Genomic DNA, 16,444 nt, shown 5'->3' with positions numbered 1-16,444 from the left:
CCTGCCCCACGTGCTGTGGAATTGTTTATACTGACAGACGGGCAGCCGAGAAGCCGCGAGAGGAAGGCTGGAATGCTCATTTATCTCATGGCTTTGCCCCAGGCGACCCAGCAACTCAAGGGCAGACTGGGAACCCTGGTGTTGTGTGTCCCAGCCCACACACGACACAACTCACCCCTGTTCCCCCCAGCCAGTTCAAGCCCTCCACCCCGGCTGCCTGCCCGAGAGCGAAGGGCAGTTCACTCGTCGTAATTCTGAGAAAAATCAAGCTCTTTTCCTAGAAGAAGGAAGCCGCCAAGGAAGAGCTGGTTCCTGATCTTTCTTCCTCCAAGAAGTCGCCCGGCCAGCTGCACAAAGTCTAACCAGTCAAGCGAATACACGCAAGGGCGTCTGGCTATGCGCAGAGAAGGGGTCTCCGGCAGGTCTCTGCAGAGGATTCTCCGCCGGCAGCCACAGTTGTATCCCGGAAGCGACGACTCAGTGAACGGGGCTGGAAGAGCGAGGCTGTGCGTGTGCTCACAAACGCACCGACGGGTGCAAAAAAGGCCTGGAAGGGGAGCGCCACGAGCCTGACGCCACTTAGTGTCTTTGCCCTGACAGGCACCTCTGCGCCTGAGCTCACCGCAAGCACCGCGCCGGGCGGTGGCTCGCAACCACTTCCTGCTACCAACCCCAGGGAGAGGGGGGACGAGTCTCAGGTCTGAGCACGGAGGGGGAGGGAGGGGGTGACGCAGCGGCACCAGGCTGTGGCAGGGGAGCGAAGCTTTTCACCCCCCCCTCGCCAGAGCCTGGCTTGTGCCAGATGTGCGGCATGGGGAGGGTCGGGCTGCCGGGTACCCCTCGCGGCTCTGCCCTGTGGCATCTCTAGGGGAACCTGCCATGGCCCCCTCCTCTTCCAGCAGCCGCGGCGCAAATGAGCAGCCTTGGCGTTTGTAACGGCGACGCTCTGCTGAGCACGGTTTAGACCTCCTCCCCCTCCACGTCTCAGGACTCTGGCCAGTGGTTCCGGCCGCTCTCCTGGGGCTGCAGTCACGCCCGGGACCGGCAGAGCACCCCCACCTAGACCCTCACATCTCAGCTAGCCCATTCCTAGCCTTGGGGACGGGCTGTCAGCCAACTCGGCGCCCCCCAGGGTAAGCGAGGGCAGCTCCACGGCTGCTCTAACAGGTTACAAAGGGTTTCCCCCGCGGCTGAGCATACCCATGCACCAGGGCGCTCCAGCCACATCCCTGATCTCCCTCCACGCGGGGGGCAGAGCTGTTGCAGAATTAGCACATCAGCCATGGAGAGGCACTCAGGAGCCTAGAAACAGGCCCAGAAGTTCTAGCTCGGGGAGGGATTGCTCAGTGGTTTGATCATTGGCCTGCTAAACCCAGGGTTGTGAGTTCAATTCTTGAGGCAACCACTTGGGGCAAATCAGTCAGGGATGGTACTTGGTCCTGCCGTGAGACTTGATGACCGCTCAAGGTCTCACCCATTTCTATGAGAAACATAAATCTCCAGATACATATTTAAAAAAAACCAAACAGCCCAGTGACACCCTAGCTGGGTTATACAGGAGTCTAGGGTAGGTCACAAAGATCCCTGCCTGACCTCCCCAGACTTTCTGGCCTGGCCTGTTACTGGGCCGAAAGGCCAGACCCCAGAGGTGGCAGCATCTGTCAAACTTTTGCGGATCCTACAGGACGGAAACGGAAAAGGTCTCGAGAACAAAAGTCACAAAGCGTTCGCTTCCCCCGCGGGGCGCTCCCAGGAGCGTGGAGGGCTACGGATTCCTGGCATTTCTTCTCAGGGGGTACGATCCCCCACTGGCAAAAGGCAACGTGGGAGAAAGTTGGAGAAAGTTTCTGGGAGCACACAAGGTTCCGATGCATCAGTCCGGCTGCATAAAAAGGGGAGGGCGACAAGCGCACACACACGAGGCCTTCCAGCAGAAAAAGAGCCTCCGAGTGCTAGCACAGTAATTTTCCAGGGCTGCCAGCCATCTTGAGCCACGGCCCAGCCCTTTCGTCCTTTCTCTCTGCCACCGGGAGAGGGTTGCATCACTTTGCCTTAATGAATAACCCAGTTGCCAGGCCTTTATTTCAGACGGCGCAGCCGGGAACCAGCTTCAATGCTGGGAGGATGAAGAGCCCAACGGGCGTTCCGCAGCTGAACCTGAAGTGAAAGGGATTTAGGCACCTAACGCCCCAGCCCTATACTTGAGGCTACTTTAAAAAGTTCACCTGGAGGCCGTACAAAGCCATGGAGACTTACTGGCCTGGCAAGTTACACACTCACTAGCAGAATGTCGGGGGGGAGACGGACCGGTCTGGGTGGGGCATACAATCCCTCGAGATGGGGTCTCCCCCTGGGTTTGTGCTTCGAAACCCTTTATCATTTAAAGTCTATTCATAGCGTAGTGCTAGGGAACAACACCTGGCTCCCTGCTAGCTCTCCCCGCTGGTAGATCTCAAAGCGCTCTAGCTCCGCTTTCGATCTACCGCCTCCATTTTACTGATGGGGAAACTGAGGCAGGGGGTGGGGCAGTGACTTGCCCAAGGTCTCCCAGCAAGCCAGTGGCAGAGTTGGGAACAGAATCTAGGTCTCCTGGGTCCCCACCCGTCTGCTATGCACTAGCCACAGTGTCTCCCTCCTGCTATGGGGCAGGATCACTGTCTCTCTCTATGAAAAGGCACCACAAAGCTGTGTGTGGTGGTACACAGGCGTGTGCACGCACGTACACGCGTGCGCACACACGTATCACATCACCACCACCAGGTCCCCTCCTAGGCCCACCCACACGCCCCGTCTTCCTGACCCATCGGAATCTTCCCGTTTCTTTTTGTCTCCTTAAGATGCAGCCTCGGCTGGACCAGCAATGTGACCCTTCCCATAACGCCACGGCAGCTCCTCACAGCTGCTCTGCAGCAAGGGGCCCGCCCAGCCTTTGCGGACCCAAACACAAACACACACATCTGGGAAAGGCTATTTTGATTGCCCACAGGCTGTTCCCAGCTCCAGGAAAATCGGGCCCTCTCCCCTCCCGCCCCAGCCCTTCCCACACACCCAGGAGGCGTGGATTCCAGCAAACTCTTCCCAGCCACAAACCCTCCATCCCCAGGTCCAGCCTCACCGCTTTTTGCTCCAGAGTAATGGAGGCCTAAAGAGGATTCCTCACTGCAGCCCCCAAAAAGCTTCCCCTCCCCCCCCCCCCCGAGTCATGCATTTCTGCAACTGAGCTAAGATCTGTGGGGTTTCTGTCCACATGCACCCACCTCTAGTGGCTGCCCCTTCCCCATGCACCCCTTTTCCTCCCCCACTGTAAAGTAATCTACCAATCATTTCCCACTGCACTTTCTTTGCAAGCACCCCCTCCACTTCGGAGTTGAAGGGAGAGGCCCCTCCGGGGCCTTTTTGGGAAGGGGGTGTGACTTGCCCACTCTTGTAGCCCTGTGTTCACTCTGTTGTTACATTCCCTGTTGGCTTTGTTGTGCGATTCCTACTGTCTTATGCTGCTCTGCAGTGACTCCGTGTGCAAGTGTGGGCGTGCCTCAGTTTCCCCGAGCACTGCAGCACTATCTGCATGGAGAGGGGGAGGCGGGGCATGACTCGCTGTGGAAGTATGTTCAGTCTCTCTCTCACCTCCTGAGGACCAGGTGACTCACACCTTGGGCCTGGAAGCAGAACAAGGCAGGAGGTGGGGCTGCCTAGTTTTCAGCTGGCTGGGGGGGAAGGGAGCCTAGCTGGGGTGGGGAGCTGGGGCTCTGGGCCCCGCCTTTCCCCGAGACGGATTGTACTGACGGCTCCTGGTTCCTGTAACAAGAAGTCTGAACTACGCTGTGAACCAATCAACCTTCTGTTCCACCTGCCGCCTGAGAGTCACGCCTGGCCAGGGATGGGCGTGCAGGGCTGGGAGCGTCCAGCGCTGACACAGCAGACTGTCACCCACTCCTACGTAGCGGAAACCCGAGGGGAGCACCTGCTGAGCCCAGCACCATAATCCGCACGGCCAAGGGGGCCAAATTTCAGGAGCCAAGCCCCTGCTAAGAGAGAGAGCCACGTTTACACCCGGTGCAGCGCTGCAACCAAACATACCAGGTGGGCACCCGGTTCCTTCATCTCCAGCACCAGCCAGCATTATTTCTGCAAGGCAAATGACCGGCACGCCGAAGCCGGCGGTCCCACGAACCGCCAATAATTAAGGCCCCAGACAAATGATTCAGGCAGGCAGCCCACAGTGCCGTGGGGATCTTGTCTTTCAGTACAAACGGCATTCGCTGAATCCTCCATTTTCGTTTCTTTTATTTCCCAATATCAGGGCTATCTCTAGGGGAGCATAGGGCGACCCTCCCCTCAAGTGCCCCTGGCCCCATCCCCGCCTTGCCTCTGCTCCGCCCCCTCCCATCCCTTCTCCCAAGCCCCACCCCTTCCCGCCCCATTGCCAGAAGCCCCTCCCCCAAGCAAAGGAGCCAGGGATTACAGAGGGGGCTGGTGCGGAGGGGCAGCAGGAGTCGGGCCCCCCCCACTCACAGAGACTGGGGGGATCCTGCTGCCTGCGACTGCGGTGACAGGCACAGAAGGCTGGGCGATGGGTGGTGGGGCAGAGGGGAGCAGACAGCTGGGCGGGGGGGGCCCTGCTGCCATTCTGTGCCAGCCTCCCCCAGGCCCATCATGTCCCGTCCATGGGACAGTTGGGGCCACAGCCACAGGACCCCCGAAAGTGCGGGGGCTGGAGCGGCCTATAGACTCTGCCCAATGTACAGCAATCCCCACACTAAAAGTGTGATTGGGGCGTTCATAGGTCTCCGTGACCTCAAAACACTGGGCCCTGGAGAAGCGTGCTATTGGGGTGCACCAAAGCACTAGTGCTCCGATAGAATGGACGGTTTATACTTCGGTTCACTTCCTGAGAGCCCCCTCACATCTGCCACAGATGCGGGGAGCGAACGGTTCTAGGGAAAGAAAAGGGATGAGGTAGAAACCGTGCAGGGTGACGCCAGCTCGGGACCTAGACAGAACATGCAGTAGAAAAATACAAATACGGACACACAGTGAGCAGGAAACAAAGGGATACATACATATATCGGGGGATTCATCCGATCCGTCGGGACAGTCTTTTTCTCCATCACATCTCCAGCCCTTGGAGATGCATGTGATCTGATCTTTGCATGCAAACTGTTTAGGGCTACATGTCTTCGGTGCTACATAAGAGAAGAAATAAAACAAATAATAATAATGAACATGGTGAGTCGCACGTTATTACCAAAAACAAATTCAAGCTGGATTTGACTGAATGTGACGTTTTGTGTTAGCAAAAACGTTGCACCTAGCATCGGTGTGCAGCTATCTCGCCCCTAAGGAAGGAAGAGGATGTAAGCGGTGGCATTAATTACAGGAGCTGGGATCCATCATGGCTTAGCAGATTTTAAAGATCGTTTACCTTGGATACATTAGTGCTTGGGCACCAAAGGCGGTTTATTTTTGACGCTCGATAATGAAAACAAAGTTTAAAGCCCCCAGAGGAGAACAAACAGCAAGTAACTTTTTTTTTTAAAAATCGCAAGGATAACATGACGCTGCCTTGCACGAGTAGGCATTAAAACACACTTCCCCTTCCAAGAAGTCCTTGCACTTACACACACACTCCCCAGGCTCCAGCGCTGACCCTTGCCTCAGTTACCCCCGTGTAAAAGGGCTAGTTTGACCTGCAGGAGCACCTCAAGGCCTTGGCTGAGACCATGGCTTATTCTACTAGGCCCTGAACAGTCATTGAGCAAGACAAGTGAAAAGATGTGTGGGGAAACCGAGGCATGGAGCCGGGAAGAGCCGCGCTCAGCATCACAGACCTGGCGGGGCTGGGGTATGGCACCCCCCCCACCAGATCAGACGGTCCTTGCCATTTTCCTTCCTGAGGAGTGCGTCGCCATGGTGACAGTAGCCACAGGAGAGCTTAGACAGGACTCAAACTCCATCCTTGAGCAGATGGGCCGAGCTGGGGGAGTGGGGGGGGGGGGAGCTTAGACCCAACTGGAGATCGGAGGGGGGAAGCTCTACTTCCCCCCACACCTTACCCCAGAAGGCCCAAAAGCAAACGAGCCCAGGCCCCACACAGAGACTGAAGCTGGACCTTTTCCGCCCTCCCTCCACACACAGAGCACCGAGTCACTCTCAGCCCCCCAACCAACGCACGGCCCCCTTGCTCAACAAGACAGGCACATGAGCAGATCCTCCAGCACCCAACTGTCTTTGGGGTCAGAGCCGCATCCCTCAAGGGTACTTTTGGGTCCCCCCTTATCCCAGCATCTGAGCCTCAGTCTTCCACACACAAGCTCCCCCAAGCAGAGAAACTCCATCACCCCCGTTTTACTGAGGGGGACCTAAGGCGCAAACCCACCATGGCCCACATCCTCCAGGTAAGGCACCTCCCTGAAGGGGCGTCTGGTGCCTAAAGATCTAAGCGACTTAAGGCCTCGGAGGAAGAGCAGAGACCCGAACCAAGGCTCAGCTGGACCCCGGTGACAGCCAGCAAATGCCCCAGCTGGCCAGAGGGGAATCCTTCCACCCCACCTTTAGCAGACAAGCAACCACTGCACAGCAGTGTGACCCGCGCAAGGAGCAGGGAGAGGAGCAGCTGGACCGGAATCAATATATGGGAGCGACTTGTGAGGTTTCACGTGGATGTGCCAGGAGATTTCCGGGCGTCTCCGGGGCTGTGTGTTTCTTCGGGATGCTGGATGAGCTCCGCCCGGGAGCGGTTGTTGGTATTTTCAAACCATTTAAAGACACAAGGGACTGTTCGGGTCTGCAAGTCAGATCTCTATTGGGAAGCAGCTGTGGGAGGCGGAGGGGGTGTTAAGCGTAGGCACTACAGTGCCGAAAGAACTCAAACTCGTCAGGTTGCTGGGGTCTCTCCACAGCGAGCCAGCAGCTCTCCGCTAATTGTCGCCCGGAGACCGCAGCTCGGAGCTTTGTTTAAAAATAAATAGATGGCAAAAAGAGGCAGGCAATTAAAACCCCATTAAAATAAATAAAAAAGGGCGGGGGGGGGGAGAACACACACACACACACACACACACGCACTCAGAGCAATAAGGAAGGGTGACGGTTTTAAAACCTTCATGGTGCTCAGCCTGGCTGCTGTGCTAGGAAAAGCACACGGGAGGCCCAGCCCAGCAGGCTGAAACACAGAGGTGGGACGTGGCCACCAGCAGGGTGGCCGAGTCTCGCCACGTTACGGGCGGGGTGGCGATGGGTGCTGGTTTCCTGGGGGTGCCAGCGCCGTCTTGGCTTTCCCAAAACAAAACAGGCTCAAGCGGCTTCCAGAACCAGAAATGGGACCCGACGGGGCGGCAGGGGTTATGACTGGGGTTGTTATTTTGGCAAACGTGAACGCGCTGAAATTGCCAGTGAATGCACGTTTACACGCGGGGGAGGGAGGCGGCCACGTGGGAGCCGGTACATGCGGGGAGCCAGCTTTTACAGAGGCAGCGAGCACAGAGGGAGAAGGAAGGGGCGGGTTGTAACCACAAAGGATAAACAATGAACCCAGGTTTACACGATCCCCCCTTCCTATGCACGACAGGGAGCTTCCCAGCCTCGGGAAACTGGTCCGAACAGAGGGATTTAAGTGACCGTGCAAACCGCAGCAGCATGGACTCGGGATGTGAACGGAGAACCAGTTACACCAGGGGTGGGCAATAATTTTTGATGGGGGGGGGGCCCAAATCAATTTGCACCTTCTCGATCAGCTTCAGTTTCGTGTAGCATGAACACGCTAATTGATACTTTCCCCCTTTTTCCTTCTCCCCTCCCCCACCCCCTATTTATTTTGGATCTGGACCGTTAATAACGCCATTCATCTGAAGAAGTGGGCCGTGCCCACCGAGGCTCACGATGCCATCTACAGCTGTGTCTAGACTGGCCAGTTTTTCCGGAAAATCAGCCGCTTTTCCGGACAAACTTGCCAGCTGTCTACACTGGCCGCTTGAATTTCTGCAAAAGCACTGACTTCCTACTGTAAGAAATCAGTGCTTCTTGCGGAAATACTATTCTGCTCCCGTTCAGGCAAAAGCCCCTTTTGCGCAAAAGGGCCAGTGACAACAGCTCAGATTTGTTTTCCGCAAAAAAGCCCCGATCACGAAAATGGCGATCGGGGCTTTTTTGCGGAAAAGCGCGTCTAGATTGGCACGGACACTTTTCCGCAAAAAGTGGCTTTTGCGGAAAAGCGTCCGTGCCAATCTAGACGCAGCCCCAATGTTTTGTGAGGATTTATGGCGCCGTGAGACTATTCCTTGTTTCTTACGGTTTTCCAGTTACAGACTCTCTCGGCTCCCCACTGACACTTTTGTCCAAGGTTTTGGTAAGTGGCGAAGGGCCGCACTCGTCCATGGAGGAGGTACGGAGGCTGGGACACAGGTTGGGGGCAGAATGGAGCTCAGGACAGGGTACTGGGATGCAGGAGAGGGTACGGCGTGTGGGAGGGGGTTTGGGTGAAAGAAGGGGTTGTGACCTGGAGGCAGGAGGTTTGGGTTGTGACTTGGAGGTGGGGTGCAGGGTCCAGGAGAGGATTCTGGCCTGGGGGAGGGATGTAGGAGGGGTGCAGGGTCTGGAAGGGAGTTATGATCCGGTGCAGGGGGTTTGGGTGGTAACCTGGGAGCAGGGGGTTGGGATGCAGGAGGGGGTGCGGTGCCAGGGGCAGCCTCTGGCCAGGAGGCACTTACTCAGGCAGCTCCAGGCCAGCAGCCCAATGGGACCCACTACCAGGCCCCCTACCTGCTGCTGCCCCAGAGCTCAGAGCAGCTTCTCCACATGCCTCTCTGCGCTGTGCACTGCCCTGTCCCCCAGCACAACTTCTCAGCTGCCATTGGCTGGTTGCAGCCAAAGGGAGCTCAGAGATCGTGCCGGGGGTTGGGGCAACTAATGGGCCCCAGCCACTGGGGGTGGGGCAGTGCACAAAGTTTTCCCCTCCCGCTGTGCAGAGTGGCTTGGCTCCCTGCCGGAGGGTCCCGGCAGAGTGGCTGCAGGCCAGACAAAGGCTGGGAGGGCTTATCGGATGATGCTTACTGGTAACCAGTTACCCTGCAGCCTCGTGGGGCCACCACCAGCAGTCGGCAGCCTCGTGCGGGGGCCGGCCCCGCCCATGGGGGGGGGGGAGGTGCTCCAGCCTGCGGGAATCCCGCTTAATTAGTTAATTGGTTTAAACATCACGTTGAACCCGCTAACTGATTCATCGGGATTTTAGATCCCCAGTGCGGATGTTGCGGCTCAAGCCAGAACTTGAGTTCCTAAGTCTAGGGCAGAAGGGGCCAACCTGCAGCGCTTCACCCTGAATGTGCGGCTCACGAAGCCCTCCCATGCGCCCTTACAAACAGCCCCCGGCTCCCTGTGCTCAGGGGGTGCAGGGGAGCTGCCCAGCGCAGCAAAACGGGGTCGGCAAGATGGTGGTGGCCAGCGGCAGCCTGATGTGGCCAAAAAGCCTAACCCGCATATTTTAAAGGGGCAGCGTCTTTTTTTTTTTTTTTTCCCCCTCAACAATTCTGGTGCGGCTCTTCGCAATTCTTCCTGCCGCTGTTTCGGCTCTCTTCGTTTAATGGGTTGGCCACCCCGGTCTAGGGACTGGGTGGGCTTAAGACCCCCACTCACAGCTCCTTGTAGCCCACTGGCTCCAGCCCCCGTCGGGCAGGGCGGTTCACGCAGGCTAGGATGCTGCAGAGCTGCCAGGCCCCGTAAGGACAGGCGAAAGAGCCCTGCATCTTCTCTTTTTAAAAACAAACCCAAACGCTTGTGGGTTTTTAACAGGCTCGGGGGGAGGGGGGGCCGTGTGGAGACTAACTTTAAAAAAAATGCGCAGTCCCCTGGCACCTTCGAGACTAACCCCACGCCGTCTGGAGTCCCCTAAGCGCCTGTGGGCAAAACCCGCATCTTCAGAGGAGAGGCGCTCGAGGGAGGACCTGGACCAGAAATGCCGAGTGCCCTGGCAGCGCCCGGCAATAGGCCGCCCGCGAGGCTAGCCACAGCGAGGCAGGATCATTGCTCTCACCGGTTGGAAGGGAGGGAGATGAGAGGCAGAGGCACCCGGGGAAATCCCCTGCTCTCGTGGATGTGGTTTCCGGGGCTTCCTTCACGGCTCGGCCCCAGGCCAGCAGGGACTTGGCTCTCCAGTGCCCCTCTCCCACAAGAGCAGCGCAAGTGACGCGCAAGACCCACCCCCAACACTCGAACTTTCTCCCCGTCCGGAGCCTCCTGCTCCAAGCCCCGGGGGACAAGTGCCCGAAAACAAAGCAAGACGGGGTGGATGCCAAGCGAGGGTTATTCCCATGCACAGGCCATATTAACGGCTATATCCCTGGCCCTGCTGGAGCAGGGAAGGGTTTTTAAGCAACTAACACCACAGGGCATGTGGAAGACACGCGGCTCGTTCGACTAACGTGATCCAGAGACCCGCCCGCCGCAGGGTGAATTTCACCCTCCCAGCCCCCACTACATCCTCCCATGTGCCCGTCTCCATGCCAATGCCATCCGGGGAGCAACCGCGAGGTGGTTGCCGGGGAAATGTGATTCATCGGCTGCCATTTAACGGCCAAGCCATCACCTCGGCGGTCCTGACAGACGGGGGAAAAGCCCAGTGCATCCGTTTTCCACCAGCCCCTGCTGCAAAAAGACCCCTCCGCTTTCCCCACTTAGCTCTGTGCAAAGAGATCCCAGGAGAAATACCGGAGGGGGGAGGGGAGGAGATGGGATGTAAATCTGTCATTGCTGCAAAACCGTGAAATTGAAAAGTCAATTGGCCAAGGATAACAGGAAATGCTTCCCCACCCACCGTACAACGCTTAATCAGCACTCCTCTCCGCTCGCGGCTGGTCCGGCCGAGCTCCTCCCCATTAACCCTGCCCCAGGCACACCAGATGGGGAACGCTTCTGCTCCGAACTCAATTAACCACTTTGGACAGGGATTAAACTAATTCGGAATAAAGCGCTCTCACTCTGGAATAAGAGCATCCACTCATGGAGTTAACAGAAAAAGTCAATGGCGGCAAAGGGTCCATCTAGCCCCCCCCCCCCCAACCCTGTTTTACTGCAGCGGCCAATGCCAGGTGCTTCACAGGGAGTGAACAGAACAGGGAATCTTCAAGTGACCCCTCCCGTCCTCCAGTCCCTGGTTTGTGGCAGCTGGAGGTTTAGGGACAGCCAGAGCATGGGGGGAGGGAAAGCCCCCTTTGGACTTATCTCTATGAATTGATCCCCGTCTTTTATGAACCCGGTTATATTTTTGACCTCCACAACATTCCCTAGCACTGAAGCTGACTGCACGGGGTGCGAAGAAATCCTTCCTTTTGTTTCCAAACCTGCTGCCTATTCATTTCGTCAACTGACCCTCAGTTTCCTTATTTCACCTTCTTCCAGATTAGCTCCCGTGTGCAGACAAATCAAACTCAGCCTGCGGAACTCACTGCTGCAGGATTTTGGTAAAGCACCACAGTTCCCAATGTTCAATGAGGGAGCACACTCCCTGCCTCAGGACTGATAGTGAAAAGTCAATAAATTGCCAAGATCATGTTACCTCATCAAACCATCCCCTTCATAAACCCATCGAGCTTTATCTTGAAGCCAGATAGGTCTTTTGCCCCCAGTCGATGCAAGCTTTAAGAACATAAGAACGGCCGTACTGGGTCAGACCAAAGGTCCATCTAGCCCAGTATCCTGTCTGCCAACAGTGGCCAGCACCAGGTGCCCCAGAGAGGGTGGACCGAAGACAATAATCAAGCCATTTGTCTCCTGCCATCCCTCTCCAGCCTCTGACAAACAGAGGCCAAGGACACCATTTTATCCCCTGGCTAATAGCCTTTTATGGACCTAACCTCCATGAATTTATCCAGCTTCTCTTTAAACTCTATTATAGTTCTAGACTTCACAGCCTCCTCTGGCAAGGAGTTCCACAGGTTGACTACACGCTGTGTGAAGAAGTACTTTCTTTTATTCGTTTTAAACCTGCTACCCATTAATTTCATTTGGTGTCCTCTAGTTCTTCTATTTAGGGAACTAATAAATAACTTTTCTTTATCGGCCCTCTCCACACCACTCATGATTTTATAGACCTCTATCATATCCCCCCTCTTTGGATAAGAAGTTGCATTTTTTCCCCCCTTCTCGCCGGCCGTACTTGGCGGGTTAATGGAGCCCCAGAAATAAGCATGTCAAGGTGCCAGGCAGACAATTGGAGAAGGTATCCAAGGACGGGGCGTTTGTGAAGAGCCAAGCTTTTCATTGAAATGCGAGCAGCAGCAGCGCTGGAAGGGGAGAGGGGAGCTCCGACTCTGGGAGGAGTATAAAGAGCCCTTCATGCAGGATATAATGCCCAGCTCATTCCGCAGGGACGGTACAGCTACAGAAGCCGTCCACGGAAACCATTTGCCTCGTTAGCCGTCAGCAGGTCATTCTGCTACAAATCAAAGGCAAGCGCCTATTCCGGCAAGAGAGAAAGCCCCTTTCTCTCTAAAGGCATGACGCGGCCAGCATCGCCGTTCCCACCGGTGACTGATCAACAGAGAGATGAAGAGCCTCCAGGGAGGAAACAGAGGGGTAGTGTGGTCTAAAGGGTGGAGCACTAGACTGGCACACAGGAGACCTGGGTTCCAAGCAGTGTTCCCTGTCAGCTAAGCGCTTGGGCAGCCACCTACAAGAGAGATTCAGGTGCCGCTCAGCTGATTAACAGAGCTCCTACCGCCAGCAGCATGTGTTTCTACTGGTGGTGCACATGCATGCATGAATTGGCGCACAGAACAAAAATTATTCCACATGTGAATGGAGTAAATCAGAGGGAACGCTGGTTCCGAGTCCCACTCTGATGCTGGCTTTGGACAAGTTGTTTCCTCCTTCTGTGCCTCAGTTCCCCACCGGCGTCTGCTCTGTTGGCTCTGTAGAGCACGAGCCGTCTCAAAACGAGGGGCCCTGATTACAGCTCGAGCATGTTAGTGTGACCTACACAACGACCCACCAGTGCACGCAATAGACGGGCGCTCACATCTAAGTTAGATTGGATGCTCTTCTGGAGCAGAGACCGCCTGTTTGTTCCCTGTTCGTATGCTGCCTGGCATCACGGGGTCGTGGTCCGTGATGCTGCCGTTCCGTCCCCCTTCCACCGCAGGAAAGACGGGCCAAGGGGGAGGTAGCTGGCTTTAACTTTGCAAAGGAAACAGCCTTGGCAATAAATATCGACTGGAATGAGCATGATTTGCAAAACAGATGTTCTTAGGGGGAGGAAAGAAAACGAAATGAATCGACTCCACATTCCTTATGGGCTTTGGTTTGGGGTTTTGGTGTTTTTCTTTTTCCCCCTTCCCTTTTTGCACTAGTGCACGTGATCTCGCACTTTGGAAGACTGTCAAAACCCACTTATCTGCACCGCATGCTCAGGGACAAGCAGCTGGCTCTGCATTCACTCCTGGGGCGGGCGGGTAGCTGGAGATACTCGGGTCAATCAGGGTGGAAATTCTCTGTACAGATTTACCCCCGGTCAGGGGAGGGGCGGAGGCTGAAGGGGAAGGCAGACATCCGAGAATCCCAGAAAGCTGCCGACGGGCGTATAAAATAGCCACGCGCTAATCTTTACCCCCCAAACCAGTGGTATGAGTACCCATAGGTGTACTCGAGAGAAGTCTAGGGGGTATGTCAACACAACTGAAATTTGGCGAAAACTGAACTTTTGTTTTAAGTCTTACAGCATTTTATTATTTTTGTACTTTTTACACCCAAAAATTGCATCACCCACCCGGCTACGTGTGCAAATGTGTTGCAATGGTAGAAAAAAAATTGTGTGTGTCTGAAAACTGGAGGTACTGGGGGTACTTTTTTTTTTTTTAAAGGGAGTACTTTATAAAAAAAAAAGGTTGAGAAACACTACCCCAAGCCACTTGCATTTTGAAACAACACCAGAGCTACTGGGACAGATGCACTTTTCCCTCATCTCTCACTCTATTTTCCACCCTGATCATTTCAATTTATCCAGGGTTTCTGCCAACTACGGGAGAGAAATGGCAAGTTTCTCTGGTTCAGCCATCCGTCAGCACAAACCATCCGCCTTCCTGCATTAATATTTAAGATCCTAAAATGTAAGGCTTTCACGCGTCGGCGCAGTTAAAGAGGAAGTATTTAAGGTTGCTTGGAAAAGGGAGCGGGGGTGGGGAAAGGAGGAGGAAAGGTTCCGTGTGATATTTACATATCACAGAGGAAGTGGAAAGGCAGAGTCAAGCCATTTTGGCTTTTTTTTGTTTCTTTTTAAACATAACCCCATCGGTGCTTTCACAGGGAGCAGGATGCGCCCAACATGTTCAAGGCAAAGCACGGTATTTTGGTCACGTTGCAGCGGCTGCATTAACAAAACGCCAAAGCTCAGAGGAAGTCGCAGATCAATGGAGAACGGACCAAACCGTATCTATTCGGGTTTGGATGGATGGCTCTCTCTCCCTCCCTCCCTTCCCCCACGCTCAACAGCCAATCTCCAATTCCGTTCAGACGTTTCAGAGAAAAAATGTTGGGTTTTTTATGTTTGCAGCATGACATGGTAGTCCTGGGATAGAGACACAAAGTGGGCGAATTGCTCTCTTTTTTATTGGACCAACTTCTTTTGGTGAAAGAGACAAGCGTCTACTCTACGGGCTGTTTGGAAATCGAACGCCGGGGGCCCTTTGGGGAAAGATTCAAAGAATTCTCTCACCGTTTAGAACAAAACTCCAGAAAAATCAAGCTTTTCGCCTTGCCAACAAACAAAAGCCCGGATTTACCACCAGGTTGTTTTGGTAGGGTTGTTCGTGCGCATTTCCGGGGGACCGCAGGTTTGTCCCACTGACTTCAACAGTGCTGCTCCGTGCGTTTGCAGTACCAAGTCCTACCAGCTCCACCGGGCATTTTTAAGGCACCTTTCAAATGTTTCCAGGTTGAAAGAGCCTTTGCATTCCTAACCGGATTCAAGCCTCTCTCTCAATCTAAAACGTCACCCAACAAAATCACCGTGCACGCCTGAAATTCAACATGCTTCAATCTCAGGACAGGGGAGGCTTCTGTAGGCAAGATTCAGAGTTTTCCATCCAACCCTGGTTTTAAACGATGGAGCTTAGCTTTCCAGAGACCTGCCGCTGCCAATCCCAAGCATTCAAAAAGTATGAGTCAAGCCACACCCGCAAATAAATGCCTTCAAGTCAGGACACTGGGTTGTTTTTCTCCCTTGTAGAAATGAAAGGGTGTTTTTTGGGAGAGTGGAGAGAGGCGCATGGGAAATAATTCACCTTCTGGGTTAGGATTCGGATTTGCAAGCTGTTCTGTGCAATACTGAAGACTAGAACTTTACTTTTTGTTTATTAAAAAAAAAAAACCACCAGGCTGAGAGTGAATCCAATGACTCCAGGAGCTGAGACTTTTCAGGGAAGAAAAACGAGGCCTTCAACAAAAATGGTAAAAGTTGGCAAAGTTGGGGGAGGATCGAGTCCAGGGCTGGCCTTACCATTCGGAGAACTGAGGCACGCCTGAAATTCACATGCCAGACTGGGAGGGGAGCGAGGTGGGGAGCGTCACTAGGACCCAGAGAATTGAGACCTTTCAAAGTTTTGGCCCAAGCGAGGGGACAGGGGGGCGTCATTTGAGCTCCCCGCCTCAGCTGCCAGCATGTTGTGGGCCGGCCCTGCTGACGTCCGTAAAACCCGCACAGAACTGACTAACCACTCGCCAACCTAAACTTGTCAAAGGGTTTGCTTTGGAAAACAAGGGGATTTTAAATCTTGTAGGCTACTTTCTGGACTCACCGCTCGCAAGGTTTGTTTTGGTTGGGTGGGGTTTTTTTTTTTTTTTAAATACAAGATTTCGACACATTCCACGTGCAACATTTTTGCAATTCTTGCATCTGGATTAGAATATTTAGGCCAGCTCTGCAGAGCCTCCATTTCCATGAATGAGGCGCTGTTAACACTCCGAATTATTCCCATTTGCAAAAGCCACAGGCATTTTTGCTGTTTGTAACTTATTTCAGTTGAGGGGGAAGGGCAGTTTCAATTACAAAGTCAATATTGACTTTAAAAATACATACTTTTTTTCCCTTTCCCTTCTTTCAAGTCAGCCTACTGCCAATAAACCACAGGGCATAAACTCATAAAAAAAAAAGAACTAAATACTGGAAAAAAGAAAAAGCTGCCATTGCTTTGCAGGGGGGAAAAATATTCCAACGGAAGCAACGCTCCATTCCTGAGACACACGCGTGTCTCTGCTGCTAGCAGGAGGCGGCTGAAATTGCCAGACGAGAAACGAAAAACAGGAAAGACGATCTGAACGCCTTTTGCGGGGCCCCACCCAATTTTTATTTATTTTCTTTTTTACCACGATGGAGAACCACAAGGCGACTGGTAGAGCCTCTTCCAAGGACTTAAAAACATTTCTTTTGGCACCCTCCCCACCCCCCACTTAGCTTTACCCTTCG

General features: G+C 54.3%; 1 protein-coding gene across 4 annotated transcripts in view; it reads right to left on the bottom strand.

Annotated features, from left to right (window-relative positions):
• LRP1 (LDL receptor related protein 1) overlaps positions 1 to 16,444 on the bottom strand; it is a 171,684-nt gene that overhangs the window by 124,191 nt on the left and 31,049 nt on the right. For all 4 annotated transcript variants that reach the window (XM_089774574.1, XM_089774576.1, XM_089774577.1 and 1 more), the window contains exon 2: positions 5,061 to 5,183. In XM_089774574.1, the coding sequence (XP_089630700.1) occupies positions 5,061 to 5,183 (123 nt within the window). The remainder of the gene's footprint in view (positions 1 to 5,060; positions 5,184 to 16,444) is intronic.

The sequence above is a fragment of the Pelodiscus sinensis genome, chromosome 31 (assembly GCF_052426305.1).
Source record: "Pelodiscus sinensis isolate ZL-2025 chromosome 31, ASM5242630v1, whole genome shotgun sequence".
NCBI classification, from domain to species: Eukaryota; Metazoa; Chordata; order Testudines; family Trionychidae; genus Pelodiscus; species Pelodiscus sinensis.
The sequence above is the reverse complement of the archived record's forward strand: the minus strand, read 5'-3'. Positions and strand labels throughout refer to the sequence as shown.